The sequence below is a fragment of the Euleptes europaea genome, chromosome 1 (assembly GCF_029931775.1).
Source record: "Euleptes europaea isolate rEulEur1 chromosome 1, rEulEur1.hap1, whole genome shotgun sequence".
Lineage (NCBI taxonomy): Eukaryota > Metazoa > Chordata > Lepidosauria > Squamata > Sphaerodactylidae > Euleptes > Euleptes europaea.
Window position 1 is genome coordinate 148958186 of NC_079312.1, and position 16472 is coordinate 148974657.

General features: G+C 45.8%; 1 protein-coding gene across 2 annotated transcripts in view; it reads left to right on the forward strand.

Annotated features, from left to right (window-relative positions):
* The window catches only part of DIP2B (disco interacting protein 2 homolog B), a 220708-nt gene that overhangs the window by 166610 nt on the left and 37626 nt on the right, over window positions 1-16472 (forward strand). For both annotated transcript variants that reach the window (XM_056853964.1, XM_056853968.1), the window contains exons 13-18: window positions 1511-1613; window positions 3578-3642; window positions 7050-7143; window positions 8127-8246; window positions 11813-11927; window positions 14631-14770. In XM_056853964.1, coding sequence (XP_056709942.1) covers window positions 1511-1613; window positions 3578-3642; window positions 7050-7143; window positions 8127-8246; window positions 11813-11927; window positions 14631-14770 — 637 coding nt within the window. The remainder of the gene's footprint in view (window positions 1-1510; window positions 1614-3577; window positions 3643-7049; window positions 7144-8126; window positions 8247-11812; window positions 11928-14630; window positions 14771-16472) is intronic.

Genomic DNA, 16472 nt, shown 5'->3' on the forward strand with positions numbered 1-16472 from the left:
GCCCCTAACAAGGGCCGCAGACTATCCAGACCTTCCTTAAGTTGAGCAATCAAACGTTGCATTTCTGAGGCTTACCAACAAACCAAACTTCCGATCCCGGCAGGCATCACAGCCCATTCTGTTTGTAGTGCCGCCACTTCAGCAGCAGCAAACAGACTAGCGTCAGTCGATGAAATTTATAGAGCTGCCACATGGGCTTCCAACTCCACTTTTGTAAAACATTACCGCATTCACACCTACGCTTCGGCAGATGCGGCGTTCGGAAGAAGAATCCTACAGCATGTGGTAGAGGAAATGGAAAACTAATTCCCACCCAAAATACTATTGCTCTTGGACATCCCAAGCTTCAAGATGCCCCTTTTGCCTGGAGCGGGAATGTAGCCCTGTTACTCACCGAGAGGGCTCTTTCCGCTCTGAGGTAAAAGGGGCATCTTGCCCCACCCTAGTCTTAGAGGGGCAGGTTCTAGGTAACCTGGGCTTATTCAGAAAATTCACTACATTCCCTTCACAACCCATACTCTCCGTAAGGAGTACTTACTTAAACCACATGCAAAAAGATATGGCAGTCCACGGATTCCCGTAGGTCTGTCCTACCTTCAAGGAAGGTCACTATTTTGCTTCTTAGTTCCCTACTACACCAAGTAGTTGTCTTGTGTGTGTAGATAGTATGTTAAATGTTAAAAAGTTCCATTCCATGTTTTTGGTTGTGGCTATCATGTTATGTCTTCTCTAGTTTTTTACTCCTGTCTCTAGCAATGGCTTCTTGGAAAAGTGGAAGCTGGAGGCTTTCCCGCCCAGGAGACAGGAAATGAGAAGATTTAGTCCTGCCTCCCCGAGCAAAGGGCGGGAAAACCCAAGCTTCAAGATGCCCCTTTTACCTCGGAGCAGAAAGAGCCCTCTCGGTGAGTAATAGGGCTACATTTTGCTATAATTTCAACACAGCATGATTGATTTGTCAAGAGGGCTTAAGATCAATAACTCCAGCACACCGGCTTCTTTCCTTATGGTTTGTGCAATTTAGGCAACTTTTATTATGCACTGTAACCATTCTATTGGGAGTTCTTTCATCTTGGCTGGTAATTAGGACTACCTAACTGAAAATTCTTCCTTTTGTGCTATTGTTGTCTGTTCTTCTCAAGCAGATCTTTCTGCTTATTCAGAACAACATCCCTTTCTGCATTTCCAGTTAGGGAAACACTTCAGAAGTTTGTTGTAAAACTCTTTGCAAAGGGTCTTTTTTGCCCAAGAGGAATGGGTTTGTGTCCCATTCCTGCACCAGCTGCCAAGATCGCTTATGAGAGAGCAGGGAATGGTGCAGGGTAGCAAATTCAGGCTTTTAATTCCTTCACTGTAGCTAGAATGCTGCTTTCTAGAACACTTCATATGGTTTCTCAATACACCCATTGGCTTCATCTTTATGCCTCTGATGGTTAATTGTAACTTTAACCATCGATCCCTGTTATGCAGGCCTGATGGCAAGTTCGCTAATTTTGATACCTTTTCTCCCCAGTACAAGACAAGCAAGGAAGGGAGCGTGATGGGTGTAACGGTGTCCCGAATAGCCATGTTGTCTCATTGCCAGGCTCTGTCTCAGGCCTGCAACTATTCTGAAGGTGTGTGCTGTGCTGCTTGAATGTCTTGCATGCAAGGGGGCAGATTGTGTTCCAGCAGATTACTTTCCCCTGAGAAGTTGCAGCCGTGATGCAAGGTTCTGTGCTTACTGGGTGTCGTGGGGTTCACCACGTAAATTCAAAGGATCTCTTACAAGCCAGTTCACACTATCAAATGCGTCAATGTGAGCATGAGTTTAGGTACATAACCTCATGGAGAGTGGCACTTGTTGTCCAGGTCATATGTGCAAGATGCCATTAGCCACATCATAAGGACTGTCGCAGTAGCAGTGATCTCATCCCCAGTATACCTGCTAGATTATGTCATCCTTTGTTTGCAGCTGTTAGGCCTGAGAAAGTATTTTTGCTGAGACAGTTATGGCCTTCTGCCTTGCTATCTCAGAACTGAGATAGGGTTAGGGTTATCTTCTGAGATAGCAAGGTGGAAGGCCATAACTGTCTCAGCAAAAATACTTTATGATGTGAAAAGGGTGATAACTTTTTCCGGCATGGCAAAGCAAGGATTGATATGAAGCTGTGAATTGTATCAAAAGCAGCTCTTTGGGGAATTTTCAGCTTATAATCTTTCTAAGTGTTGCGACTGGAAAAACCGAACGCTACAGGACCACCTGCTCTCCTATGAACCCAGTCGGCCATTGTGGTCATCTTCAGAGGCCCTGCTTCAGGTGTCTCTTGACACCTGAGGCTAGATGGATGGCAACCCAAGACAGGGCCTTCTCAGTCATGGCACCAAAATTATGGAATTCCCTCCCCAGGGAGATTCAACGGTTCCCTTCTATCATTGTCATAGCAGATGAAGATTTTTTTTGTTTTTTCTGGTAATACCTCACTCATTCTCTATGGCCTTGCCTCCCATTCATGTGCTTACATGTTTTGTTTTAATTGTTTGTATATATTTATATGTGTTTTTAATTTTGTTTTAATATTTTTATTGTTCCCCACCTTGGGGACACTGAATTGGATGGAAAGGTGACTTAAAATGTTTTAAATAAATATTAAGAGGGGGTTAATCTCCTGGTTTAACACTTGCATTTTTGTACATTATTGAGTGCCCACACAAAACACTTCACAGAGCAGTGAAGCAGCATAAACTGGCTTAACTGTAACTTTGTATTTGCAAAAGCGAAGCATTTTTTAAACTTCCATTTCTGTAAGTTGTCAGTGTGTTGTGTGTTAAATGCCATCAAGTCGCTTCCTACTCATGGCAACCCGATGAATCACTGTCCTCCAAAACGTCCTATTGTTAACAACCTTGCTCAGGTCTTGCAAACTGAGGGCCGTGGCTTCCTCTATAGAGTCAATCCATCTCATGTTGTCTTCCTCTTTTCTTGCTGCCTTCAACTTTTCCTAGCATTATTGTCATTTTCAGTGACAATGCCTCCTACTCTTTTCCAACATGCTAAACGACTTTGATAAGGCAAAGCATAATGATGGGCAGTAATACATAGGAGCCAAAATACTTAATACATAGTAATACATAGGAGTCAAAAAACGTATATGTCTCTCTTGGCCAATCTTGTCAGGCTGTTCAGCAGCTTACAACAATTATTACAATAGAACACAACTACTCTGATGCAGTTTTTCTCGCCCCTTCCCCCTTCCCTGTTATGTCCACTCAGATGTGACCCGATTGGCCACTGTGTGAATGGACTGCTGGACTTGATGGGCCTTGGTCTGATCCAGCATGGCTTTTCTTATGTTCTTATGCTTATGAAACATAATGTTGATATATAACATGCAGTGAAGATTGCCAATTTTGCTTTCTCATTTAGATGGTAAGTATATGCAGGGAGGAGAGCATTTGGTTTTTCAAGGCTTAAGTATGACAGTACAAGAGGAACATCCAAGCTTGTAACATACGTGGAACAACTGATAGTTAGGTCAGTAAAACGGGAAGCTGGAGCTTGGGAATGATGATTCAGACCCTTTCCTATTTTTTGTTTTAGGTGAAACCATAGTGAATGTCCTGGATTTCAAGAAGGATGCTGGCTTGTGGCACAGCATGCTAACAGTGAGTCATCATTTTGAGGGGATGGGAACCTGTTTTTTGTAAGATTCCCTCAACCTAGGTGTAATGAGTATAGGGGTTCTGAAGAACTGCATAGAAACATGGAATCGAAATATGATATCCCATGTGAAATCTGTCACCATACTGAGAATCCTTGGTTTCCCCTGGAACAATCTTATATTCTAATAGTGAAATCAGCAAATCTTTGGATATTTAAATCCGGAGATTGGAGCTGTGCACGGGCAAGACAGGGCTTTGTACAAATCTGAAAAGGGTCCCAGGTTTTCAGAACAATCTGAAATCTTAAAAAAAAAATACATTGGGAGGCTTAAAAAATCCAAACATGATAAAAGAGGACCCGTAGCTTTAACCAATGGATTTCCTTCAGTGGCTGTTGCTAGGCAACCACAGTGTTTCAAGGCTTGGTTCTGCCAGCAAAAGCAAGGGGGTGGGGGAAGAGAGAGCCAGTGTGGTATAGTGGTTAAGAGCGGTGGTTTGGAGCAGTGGCCTCTAATCTGGAGAACTGGGTTTGATTCCCCACTCCTCCACATGAGCAGCGGACGCTAATCTGGTGAACAGGGTTGGTTTCCCCAAACCTATACATGAAGCCGGATGGGTGACCTTGGGCTAGTCACAGCTCTCTTAGAGCTCTCTCAGCCCCACCTACCTCACAGGGTGTCTGTTGTGGGGAGGGGAAGGGAAGGTGATTTTAAGATGGTTTGATTCTTCCTTAAGTGGTAGAGAAAGTCGGCATATAAAAACTAACACTGCTACTTCTTCTTTCCAGGCCTATTTTGGCCTCTTGAGGGAGGACTCATTGGGGCCAGACCTAACTAGCATTGCCAGCAGCAGGTTGGGAAATTCCTGGAGATTTTGAGGAGGAGTCTGAGTGGGGCAGGTTTTGGGGAGGGGAGAGGCCTCAGCCAGATATAATGCCATAGAGTCCACCCTCCAAAGCAGTTATTTTCTCTAGGGGGACGGATCTCTGTCATCTGGAGTTCAATTGTAATTCTGGGAGATCTCCAGGTCCCACCTGGAGGTTGGCAACTCTAAGCCTGGCAGCAATCTCTGCCGCTCTTGATACTGCCTGACTTCCATGACAATTAGGCCTGGCTGCTTGCTGCTTTTTAACTGCAGCCATCACATAAAGCCAGTGTGGTGTAGAAGTTAGAGCTTCAGAGAAGGGTCTGCAAGACCCAGGTTCAAATTCCCATCTTGCTGTGGAACCTCACTGGGTGATATTAGGCCACTCACAGACTTTCAGCCTAACCTACTTCAAAGGGTTGTTGTACAGATAAAAAGGAAGCGAGGAGAATAATGTAAACTGCCTTGGTAACCACTGTGGAGAAAGCTGGGGTATAAATGAAGTAAATAAATATAAATGAAGATGGGAGGGAGATAAAAGGTAGGTTGGTGAATGGCTGACAAGGAGAGCATGAGGCAGGGAAAGGGGAGAGGATATGGGGGTTGCCAGAAGGGTGGAAAGAGGCCATATTGTGGGGCAGGGGATACAAGGGAAAGTGAGGTACCACCCCACAAGTTCTTAAGGGTTCCCAACAATGCTAGTGGTTCTGGCCCAGTAGCCGGCACTGCACAATTGGGCCACAGTTTTTGTAAGGAAAGGCTGCTGGGGGTGGGGGAGAAAGAAAGCTGAAGACAGAGGGGCAGACAAAGGTAGATTGGCTGTTGAGTGGGAAGGAGATAGGGTTGCCAACTCCAGGTTAGAGATTTTGGAGGTAGAACCTGGGGACTTTGGAGGGTGGGGCTCTATGGCATTATATTCTGCTGAGTTTGCTTCCCTCCCCAGACCTCGCCTTCCCAAGGCTCTACCTCCAAATCTCCAGGAATTTCCCAACCTGTAGGTGACCACTCTAAGGTGAAGTGATATCTGTAGCTGAGAGATCTGTTGTGATTCTGCAAAATCTCCAGGCCCTATCTGGAGGCTGGCAGCCCTAAAAGGGGAGAAGGAAGCAGGAAAAGGGAAGGCACTATGGGGGCTTTCAGGAAAGGGAAAGAGGAAATAATGGGGGAGGGGAAAATGAGATGCCTCCCACAAGTCCTTGCAGGTTCCCACTTGTGGGTTTCTATTCGTCATAATTATAAAGGAAAAATGTTTGTGGGCAGTATATGCCAATAAAATGTGGGCATAATCTGGAGGACTCCAATAATCTGACAGTAAGATCTCACAGAGGTGCAGTATGAGTCAGTAGGGGCAGGGAAGCATGGATAGAGACCAAAGAACATGGCTGAAAGTTTTATCAGACAGTCTGCGAGCTCCACTCATATCCCCTTCCTGTCTTAGTATACACCTCCATGGACCAGCCTATTTTCTGAGTCATGAATTCCAACTTTGGCAGTAGGACTGAGACAAAGAGGGCCTTCATAAAATTAGAATCATAGAGTTGGAAGGGACCACCAGGGTCATCTAGTCCAACCCCCTGCACAATGCAGGAAATTCACAATTACCTCCCCCCCACACCCCCAGTGACCCATACTTCATGCCCAGAAGATGGCCAAGGTGCCCTCCTTCTCATCATCTGCTTAAGGTCATAGAATCAGCATTGCTGACAGATGGCCATCTAACCTCTTCTTAAAAACCTCCGGGGAAGGAGAACTTACCATCTCCCAAGGAAGCCTGTTACACTGAAGAACCACTCTAACTGTTAGAAAATTCTTCCTAATGTATAGACGGAAACTTTTGATTTAATTTAAACCCGTTGGTTCTGGTCCGACCTTCTGGGGCAACAGAACGTATATTTTTTTAATAATTCATTCCACTTTTAGAGTTTGAGTGTCATGACTGCTGCATGTAGAAATTTCTTGCTGTAGGTTTCCTGGCACCTTGATTAAAAGAGAAACAATAGCCTTGTGTAACTGTAAAGATTGAAGAATGTATTGTGGTATGAAGTTGCCTAAGCAACAGCCAGCTTCTCCAGATGTACCAGTTATTTGAGATGTGGAAGGGGATGTTTTAGCATCCTGACACCACTTCTGTTTTAATATTGAGATTTTATTTAATTTGGCATTATGTACTCTGCTACATTAGTGGATTGTTTTTAAGAATATATTTCAGTTATGCAAGTGCTGCATTTTAAACCCATTTTTGTTGCTTTTTGTTTCTTTCTGAAATTTTATTTGACTGCAACTTGATGAGTAAATTGAGTTTGATATCATTTCCTTTTAGAGTGGAAATTTATTTTATATGCTGATGTTTGAGTGTAGACTTATGTAAAGACAAAGGATGTTTTGAATATTAGTTGCCATGCTGGTTGAGGGTGTTCAGCTGGTTTTTTTACAAAAAAGATTCCTCAGCGCGTGCTTGGAAATACAACCTTTCTGCTGTTCTGTTTTATTGGCATGTGGGTGTGTTTTTTAAATAAGTTTTGCTCTTTTTCTTTTCTGTCTTTCAGAGTGTAATGAACAAGCTGCACACCATCAGCGTGCCCTATTCTGTGATGAAAACCTGCCCTCTTTCTTGGGTGCAGAGGGTTCACACTCACAAAGGTAGCATAGGAGTTGAACAGCACTATATACACGATATTTGGCCCCTGTAGGAAAAAGTGGTTTCTTAGGGTATGGTGGGTAACATTTAAGGCAGGGATGTCGAACTCATTTGTTATGAGGGCCAGATATGTTGGGCTGGGCCATGTGTACCATAAAATTTAATGCCAGGTACCGGAGATAAAACTTTATAGAAGACACAGGCAAAGCCAATCAATGATATTTTTTGCTTTATTTTTTGCTTAAAATACAAACATGCTTAACATAATATCACTGTGGGCTCGCCAGCTCCGATTGGGAGTGGGGTGGTGGTGGCTCGCGAGCTGCATAAGAGCTCTCAAGGTGCCTGATCCGGCCCCCAGGCCATATGTTTGACACCCTTGATCTAAGGCTTTCCAAGGGTGCATAAGTTCTCCAGCCCTGCTCCAATGTTGAACAGAACTGGACAAGATGCCAAGAGAGGTGATGAGGAACCCACAGCTTTTGTGCCTGGCAGAACTGGCTTCCCAGTTGTTCTGCCTCTTCTTGTTTGAGAATACTATCCCTTTGATTTGTCTGATTTTCTCACATTCCATTTATACCACCAGAGTAGAAGAAATTGCGAACATGTATGCATTCCCATACTTTTGGTAGGATCCTACAATCTGTAGATGCGAGGATCGAAAGTCTCCCCCAACCCCAGCAATCCTTTCAGAACCCAAGAAAGATTATCCCCAGGGTCACAGGAACTGGGTGATCTAATAGCCATGTGGGTCTGAAGTGGTAAAGGGGAAGGGGCTAAAATTAACCTTTCTTTTTCTGTCATCAGAGCTGCACTGGTGGAGGAGACAGGGTGATCCATCCCCCTTCCCACTGCAGCCCCTGACTTGTGTAGTTATTATTCCAAGTGAGCCCCACAACCATGGAAATGTGGGAAAGATCTGGGATGGACAGATCTTGTGATCCAGCCTTTAACTTCTCCTTTCTCTTATTCGTCTGGGTTGCAGCTAGAGTAGCTCTGGTGAAATGTCGAGACTTGCACTGGGCCATGATGGCTCATCGGGACCAAAGAGATGTCAGCTTAAGTTCCCTGCGGATGCTGATTGTAACTGATGGTGCTAACCCCTGTAAGTAGTTTTTCTGTTCTCTAGTGCTCTCCTGGTTTTTCTTCCAACAGTCTTTACAACTATGGCTAGCTATGCACATCAAGGCATAATGCACTGGAAAGTGTTTGCATGTATGAGAACGTGTGCCTGTGGATGTGCACACTCACATGCACAAGAGTGCTGAATGCTCCCTGGAACATGGCCTGCTGAAAACATGTCTCTGAGACTGTGTGCATGTTAGCAACATAATCTGAAGTTGTATTTAGGGCATGGCGAGATGTAATACAGTTCCACGAGAGGCAAGGCAGTAGAGCATCTCCCTGCCTCAAGAGGGAAGGTGCCTTGTTAGAACCACACTCTTCTGATTTGGCCCTGAGTCATGTTATGTCTGAGAGCACTGAAAAGGGGATTCCCCCCCCTCCATGGTGGAAGTGAGGGAAATGATGCAACATGGCTGTTCATCCCACTGCTTTTAAGCGTCTGCATCCTGCCTTTTCTCTAGGGGAACTGATCTCTGTAGTCTGGAGATGAAGTGTAATTCTGGGGAATCCCCAGGTCCCATCTGGAGGCTGGCATCGCTATATGCCTCCTATCTCTCTACATGCATGCTTAGAGGAGAAGTCAGGCAGTGAGGCAACAACACTCAGCAGTGGAGCAGATACCTCAATGGCTGTGACCCCTGATTTGTTCCTCACTATGTTCCTGATGCTCAGAATGTGTCCCCAGCTCTCTTGGTCCACAGCCTCAATACTGATAAGGTTGTGACTCTGGCTCCCCCTTTTCCTGACAAGTAATTTTCATGGCAGTAAGCATGCTCTCTGTGGCTCAACCTTGTCAGCTACAATAGTGGGGATGACAACTCTGACTTACCTAATAGGGTTGCGGTAAAGATTACAGCAAGATAATGTATATGGAGTGCTTTAACCACTCAACTGCACAAATGCTTCAGAACATTAAGTATTATTATTATTAAAAAGGAGTGGTTATCTATATACAGAGGATATTTTTGCTAGCTCTTTTTTACTTACAGTAATCTAGAATGGCAGTAGCTAAATGGCTTTCTCATAGAAAGATCATTTGTACATTGCCTCTTCCCAAGAGCAGATAATGTTAATGGCATTGACAAAGTTGTAAGAAAGGGAGCAGAGTTTAGTGGTACTTGGAAATTCCCTGGTATGAGCTGCAGACATGGTCCCTTAATTTCAGTTTCCATTCAAACTGTAGTGAAATGATTGCAGGATGCACAAACCTCATATGAGAATTGTTTCATTAAAGAAGGACTTGCCTGTGGGAGAAAAAAAGAGAGAAAACCACCCAATGGTACCATAGCAAAGAAGACATGGGGGCATATGCATGTTCAAATTGCTCACAGGGGATGACTTGGAGTGTCTTTGAGAGAAATGAGTGACAGATTTACATGGGGTAGCTGCTGCTTATGGGGCCTAATTGAGTGTCTGACCAGATGGTGTTCATGAGAGGCAAGCGATGAATACCATTAGGGCTTCTTAATCAGACATTGGGAGGAAGGGGGTCTACACCAAGGTATCTTCAGGGTGTAGGAGGAACCTCTGAAACCCTGTAACTTTCTTCCACAAAGTGTTGTCAGGGTCACAAAGACTCTGTGAGAGGTTATGTCCTTGTAAGGCTGACCCATATCTAAAAACACCTTTCGAGTCTTCTCTGCAGCTCTAAAAAACAAGCAACAAAGTAAGTTCTCTGAGTATCGGAGTCCTCTAAGAGGAACTGGACCTTTTGCTATAAAGTTGCTTGAGAAAATGCGGACCATTTATTAAAACATGACATAATCCATTTTAGCCTAAGTTGGGACACATAAAGGCATTGCAAAAGGATATGTACCAAAGAGTCCACTGACTGAAGAGGGCAGGGACATAGCCAGTCTGAAAAAGGGATCCTTAGCAGACAGCCCAGCAAAACCATTGAAAAAGGGCAATTAAATCTTGAGTGCATAAACGTTCTACATAACTTTAGACTAACAAGAGAATCCAAATAGGAAGGAAAATTACCTTTAGATAAAAGTCCTCCTAGCATCAAAATGAGTGTAATTCTTATCTCTAGCATAGGTCAGTTTGGCCACATGTTTTTTACATTGATCTACAGAAAAAGAGAAAAGGTCCTTCACTTTCAGATTTACAAGTGATAACTTCCGTTCAAAAAGCTGGAGCCAGGGAGCCTTATAAGAGTCCCTGAGGGTTAAGCTTACCAAATTACCCTCCGGGGCCTCAAAAATAGATGAAACCAGAAATTAAAGGCGTGTCCCCATGCACAAAATTCTATAGAGCTAAGACCAAACTCATAAGGAAGGGCCGATGATGAAATGCACCTGGGGAGCCCTCCAATTGTTCGAAGGAATGATGAATGCACACTATTTATGGAATTGTCCACAGCAGAAATCCATATCAGGGCACCGTTCAAAAGTTGTGAAATCACCATTGAGTTAAAAACTCTAATAGCTGCTGGAATATAGTGTGCCCATTAGAACCCCCCCCCCCCCTTGCAAAATTGCCTTCGTACTAGCCATAGACTTCTGAGTGGCCAATTGTTTATGACATCTCCAAGGCAAGGTGGAGTGAAATAACACACCCAAATGCTTAGACAAAACCTGAGAAATCTTCTGCCCATTTATTATCCATGTCTCTCCTTTGATCGAAGAGTGAGCAGCAAACTTAATAGTTTTAGTAAAATTTATAGATAATTCTTCATGCAAACAATAAGTATGGAAGCTTTTCAGAGCCCGAAGAAGACCAACCTGGGTTCGGGAAAGTAAAACTGAGTCCTCTGCATTAAGTAAAAGAGGAATTGAAATATCCAGTAATTTAGGTCCATGGAAGGAAGGATCAGTAAAAAATGGCTGGCAAACTGGACAGATACATATTAAATAGGGTTCTAAAAGGCACCCCTATTTAACCCCCCAGACAATGGTGAAAGGAGCAGTTAAATGACCCTTACTATTATACCGGTTGGGCTGAAGAATCAGTATAAGGTTTGCTATCTCTGAAAGAACTGGCTGCCATTCTGGAAAATCCAGAGGCATTGTAATGTGTAGATTGTCATCATAATTCAACTTAGAATACAATGATGAAAAATGTGATCTCCAAGTCTGAGCAGTAATAGCATAAGAGATACTACCTCTAGTTTTTAGAGAAGAAGAAACAATCTACCAGAATCTAGAAGAATCATTGTACCGAGCAGCCTTAATTAACATCTGCCATGACTCCTTGTAAGGGACGGATCTGAAATATATGTACAAATTGACACCACAGTGTAATTCTCAAGTTTTTATTATGCTTTCCTGAGTAGCCGCTTTTCAGATAGGCCTGCACATAATGATGTAAAATGCTTGATGTTTCAGGACTATATTACAGTGCCTTAATTAAATGAAGCAGCCATATTTTACAAAGAAGCACTCTATTAAAGCATTTATACTTGTCTGCGGTGCACTAAATCATGTGGAGATCTTGTTATATATAGGGGGTCGTATAAATTGTAGATGCTTTGGTTTTCTATGTAGTCTTTCTGTTCTGCTAGCCCCCGATGCTCAGTTTTGAGTGAGAATGTTTGCCTTCCAGGGTCTGTGTCCTCCTGTGATGCATTCTTGAGCTTGTTCCAGAGCCATGGGCTTAAACCAGAGGCAATATGCCCTTGTGCAACATCTCCTGAAGCCATGACAGTAGCCATTCGGAGGTACACCCATGTCTGCTTTGTAGAGCTATACTTCTTTGTGTTTCAAAGGCTAGACTTCTAGATGACATGTTTTTTAAAAAATCTGTGGCTTCTGCAGGCATATTCACTGCTTTGCAGAATTACTGCCGGCTTCTGTTCTCAAAAACTGATGGCAGCATGTGTGGGGCTACTTGGAACATTTATGCATTTTCTTTGGAAGCCCACCCATAAATTTTCTTCATCCATTCTTGGTTTATAGTGGTTAACAAATAATGAACTTTGATTTTCTATTTACCAGAAAATATGACTTTAAATACTTCAATTACAAAAAAAGCACAACTTTTTGTCACTATAATCTGATGCGTGCTATATTTTAGTTCAGAATGGGAAGTAGACACAAGTCCTTTTCAGGTCTGCTCCTGGCTGATTTCATACTGTCAGGGTCTTTATAGTACACAGTTCAGTTTCAGGAGTCCCCCCCCCCTTTTTGGCAGCTGTTCAAATGCAAACATAATAACTTAAGTTTGTCCATGAAAATGAAGCACAAATCCCATACATGTGTCCCTGGGTAGATTCATGAAGCTTGTTTTCCTTCTTAATATGGCTTTTGCTTTCGTCACCAAGAGATGGATTTTCTGAATGTGTCCCAATGCATTGTGAGCTCCACGTCCACTAAGGTTTGGATAACTTTTCAGAGCGCTTAAATCAGGGGTGGGGAACCTTTTTCATGCCAAGGGCCATTTGCATATTTATAAAATCATTCAGGGGCCATCCGGCCGTAAATCTCTGGGGGGGGGCACTAGGGTTGCCAGGTATTTTTTGTCAACACTGGGAGGTTTTGGGGGTGGAGCCTGAGGAGGGCAGGGTTTGCAGAGGGACTTCAATGCCATAGAGCCCAATGGCCCAAGGGGCCATTTCCCCCAGGGGAACTGATCTCTATTGGCTGGAGATCACTTGTAAAAGCAGGAGATCTCCAGCCAGTACCTGGAGGTTGGCAACCTTAGGAGAGGGAGGGAAAGGGGGAAGGAAGGAAAAAAGGAAAGGGAGGGTGGAGGGGAAGGAAGGAAGGAGGAAGGAAGGGAAGAGAGGGAAAAAGAGGGAAAGAGAGAAAGAAAAGTAGGGGAAGGGAAAAAAGGATGGAGGGAGACAAAGAAAGACAGAAAAAGATGGAGAAAGAGGGAGACAAAGAAAAGGAGAGAGTGACAGAAAAAGAGGAAGAGAGAAAACCCTTCCCCAACAGACACCCGGCCTCGCACGCGAATGGAATGAAGCCTTCCCGCTTCCCCTCCCCCCCCCACACGGCCCCACCTCCGCCCTCGGCCCGCAATGGAGAAGTCAGGGGGTGCACAGAACAGCAGTGAACAGGGCGCCGGGAGACCCCCCTCCCGCGGAGGCTCGGCGTCCTGCCCCATTGACAGCTGCCTCCGCCCAGCCGAGGCCAACGCCTGATGCATCCAGAACTTGAAGAGCAGCTCTTCTGTTGGGGGGGGGGGGAGAAGAATGTCAGACCCTCTGAGAGAGAGGAATTAGAACTGTAGCCCCCCTCCCCAGGGATTCCCAGCGGAGGCTGCCGAGCGGCAGGAAGGGGCCCTTTGCAAAGGCTGCGCCGCATCAGCCACCGGTTCAGGCTGCCTGGAGACGGGGACAGGAGCGGCGGGTTGCCCCGATGGCGCCGAGCCACGCTCCCTGGCCAGCAGCGCCCTGCGGGGATGGCACTCCGGGCAAGCTGGCAGTGCTCCAGCAACAGCAGCGCCCAGGGCTACATCCTGCCTGCCTGTCTGGAGGGACTTGACTGCGGGATGAAGGTCACAGGTTCTGCCTGGCCAGGGGGAAGGGAGCGGCGGGGCGCAGCAGATCACAGGAGTGGGTGCGCTGGGGCGGAGCCGGCCACTCCCACAGAGTTCCTGGCCGGGCTCTCAGCGCACCTGTGAGCCGGGTTGGGCCCTGCTGCCTCCCACGTGCCCGGGGCAAGCAGGAGGAGGAGGAGGAGGATCCCCCGCCCGGCCGGGCCTCATTGCCGCCTCCCCCACACCCATCCCCTTTAGACAGGCTATACAGGGGCCCACCAAGCTGGCGGGGCGGGCAGCGCGCAGGCCGGCAAGGCCCCGGCGGCACCAATCTCAGCTGCCCCCTCAGCGCTGGCTGCGGAGGGGGAGGGCTGTATAGGGGCCCACCGAGCCAGCTGCTCACAGGCCGGTGAGGCCCGGCGGCACGAGTCTTGGCCGCCCCAGCAGCATTAGTCCGCGGCACAGGGGTGCGGCCGGGGGATTGCCCCGCCACCCAGGCAAGCTGGGAGGGGGAGGGAGGTTCAGGGCTGGCATGCACTCCTGCCTCCCAGCAAAGCCTGAGAAGAGGCCCTGGCTAGCGGCAGCTAGCTCCGTGGAGCTCCTGGCCTCAGCAGGCAGGCCGTGGAACTCCCAGCCTTGGCAGGTGGGCCGGGGGCCATTTAAAATGAGCTCGCGGGCCGCTTCTGGCCCGCAGGCCGGAGGTTCCCCACCCCTGGCTTAAATGTTGGTCTTTTCTGAGTAACTTAATGTGAAGTGGTCCATGAAATATATCCAAAGCCTGGAAGCTAATGACGTCCATTGTTTTGAGGCACTTTCAGAAAACCTAGTTCTACCAGATTTCCTAATTTTAGGGGGTGGAAATGTTACCTGTTTTAAAAAATCCTGGTAGTGTCTAGTATTTTGTCTGTTTTATGTAAAATCTGCCTTTTCTTCCTAGGCCTGGTGTTCCTGGGGCACCCTTGCCTGGAAGAGCCATCCTATCAATGAATGGGTTGAGTTATGGTGTCATTCGTGTGAATACTGAAGATAAAAATTCTGCTCTTACCGTGCAGGATGTTGGTCATGTGATGCCAGGAGGTGAAGTCATAGTGGTGGGAGAATATGGGAGGGTTGTGGTAACTTGCTCCAAGACGATTGATAGTTGTCATGGGAAGTAATGGGACTATAACTGGCAGATGTTTACAAGAAAGGCTGTTTGATTTCTGAAGTCATATTGGCTGCTACTTGATCCCTTGTTACTATACTAAATATCTTTCTGGGTGTTACAATCAGTCCTTTTTATCTGTACATTAGTTTATTCAGCCATCTCATGCCAAAAGGAAATACAGCACCATCATCCTTAATCCTTTTGCAGTTTGGGGCTCACATTTCTACCAGTGAACCTTCTATGATAATACCCCACCATAGAAGGAAGCTTGCAGTTTCCTAGAAGCCAACCAAAATGGGATACAACAGGAATCTTGTGGACCTCTGCATCATATTCTCTCCTTCCCCTATGCATGTCCAGGTAATTGGATATTTTCACAGCTGCACAAACCACTGACCTAGTTGCCAGCTATGGTTTTTGTTACGAGCAACCATATCAATCTGAATGAAGTGATGAAGGCTTTTATTGGAACTACGAATGATTGACAGGCTGAAAGCACACGTTTTCCAGCAGCACAGCTAGTCTTTGTTTTATTTTTTAAATGTTATTTATCTACAAATAACAAAAACACATCTTAACAATTCATATAGGTATATAGGTTTGGGTAGGTTTGTAAGGGAGTAGGCTGCCCTTCAAGTATGCTGGTCACAAGCCATATAGGGCTTTAAAGGTCAACACCAGCACCTTGAATTGTGTCAGAAAGCAAATTGGGAGCCAGTGTAGATGGGCCAAGACTGGAGTGATACAGTCCCTGCAACTCACTCCCGTCAACATCTTGACTGCAGCATTCTGTACCAGCTGAAATTTCCAAACTCTTTTCAAGGGCACCCCTTTATAGAACGCATCACAGCAATCAAATCGAGAAGTAACCAGGGCATGGACCACAGTGGCTGTATCTGTTCTGCCCAGGAAGGCCACAGTTGACTAACCAGTCAAAATTGGTAAAAGGCTCTTTTGCCCACAGCTGCCACCTATGTATCCAGCAGTAGCCCTGGGTCTAAGAGCACCCCCAGACTAAAGACCTGTTCCTTCATGGGGAGAGCAAACCCGTCCAAGAATGGGTGACACCTTAAGTCCCAAGTCAGACCCTCCACTAACCAGTAGCACTTCTGTCTTGTTGGGGCTCAGCCTCAGTTTATTAGCCAGCATCCACTCCAAAACTGCCTCCAGGCACCAGTTCAGGGTTTCTACAGCCTCCCTGCGATTGGCCATAAGCACGAGATGGAACTGAACGTTATCCATATATTGGTGACAACTCAGACAAATCTCCAGATGACCTCCCCCACCAGTTTCATGTAGATGTTAAAGAGTGTATGGGACAAGGTGGAGCCTTGCAAGACCCCACAGGCCAAAGGCTGAGCAGCAGTCCCCCAGCAACACCTTCTGAAACCTCTCCTCTAGGTGGTACTAGCATCACTGCAAAATGGTGGTTCCCAGTTGCAGCCTGGAAAGGTGGTCCAGAAGGTTACCGCAACATCAAAAGCCACTGAGAGATCCAAGAGAATCAACAGTGCTGCTCTCCCTATGTCCGTCTCGTGGCACAAGTCATCCACCAGGGCAATCCAGACTGTTTCAGTCCCATAACCAGGCCTGAAACCAGATTGGGGAGGATCCAAACAAGTCTTTAGGAAT